General features: G+C 30.1%; 1 protein-coding gene across 1 annotated transcript; it reads right to left on the reverse strand.

Annotated features, from left to right (window-relative positions):
* Window positions 1-59: 59 nt before the first annotated feature.
* Window positions 60-664, reverse strand: LOAG_16202 (hypothetical protein; the record flags this gene model as incomplete). Its single annotated transcript, XM_003151690.1, has 2 exons — window positions 60-233; window positions 527-664. Coding segments are annotated over 2 exons (312 nt in total), but the record flags the coding sequence as incomplete, so codon positions are not given.
* Between the last annotated feature and the right edge of the window lie 34 nt (window positions 665-698).

Consider the following 698-nt stretch of genomic DNA (forward strand, 5'->3'; position numbering starts at 1 on the left):
AATTAATTAATTTTCTAAATACCACAATCTTTCTGTTGAATAAAATAATACAATGACAACTACAAATCACAACCATCCATCCTGCTCCTATTACTACCATTTTTGATATTCCTTTTTAACTGGATATATGATGCAACATGATCCTTTGTCTTTCTTTTTTTTGCTTTGTTTTCATCCTTTTTATCCGATATCATTTGCTTTCTTATCGGATACGGTATTGATCCCAAATTATTCTACACAATGCCTCAGTGGTGAGCGGTTGTGTTTATCCATTCTTTTTTTTTACTTCTTTCAAAATGTCTTTTAGTAGCTAAAGTAAGTTCGTAAAATAGAAATTTGTCACATAACGATTGTCTTATTTCGATTATTTTATAAATAACTGATTCATTGATAATTAAGCTATTTGAAATCTTCAATATAAAATGATAGGAATATTGTAAATGATCCACTTATCTGATAATGATACTCATTTTAATTATTTTCTGGATTTAGTCACCGAATCGGAAATGATGTCACTGTTAGATACCTTCCTTTTTTTGCCCATGAAATAAACCAGAATTTCATTTCCACGGACATTCACTTGTCGTAGGGGTGAGACTTTCAACGAATAAAATTGAACAGTTAGTCCCAAAACATCTTCATCCTTGCTGATAGTTTTGAATAACTAAATTTTGCTTTATTCTCGTTCTTTCTCGGTT

This window comes from Loa loa (assembly GCF_000183805.2).
Source record: "Loa loa unplaced genomic scaffold supercont3.4727, whole genome shotgun sequence".
In the NCBI taxonomy this organism is placed as follows: domain Eukaryota; kingdom Metazoa; phylum Nematoda; class Chromadorea; order Rhabditida; family Onchocercidae; genus Loa; species Loa loa.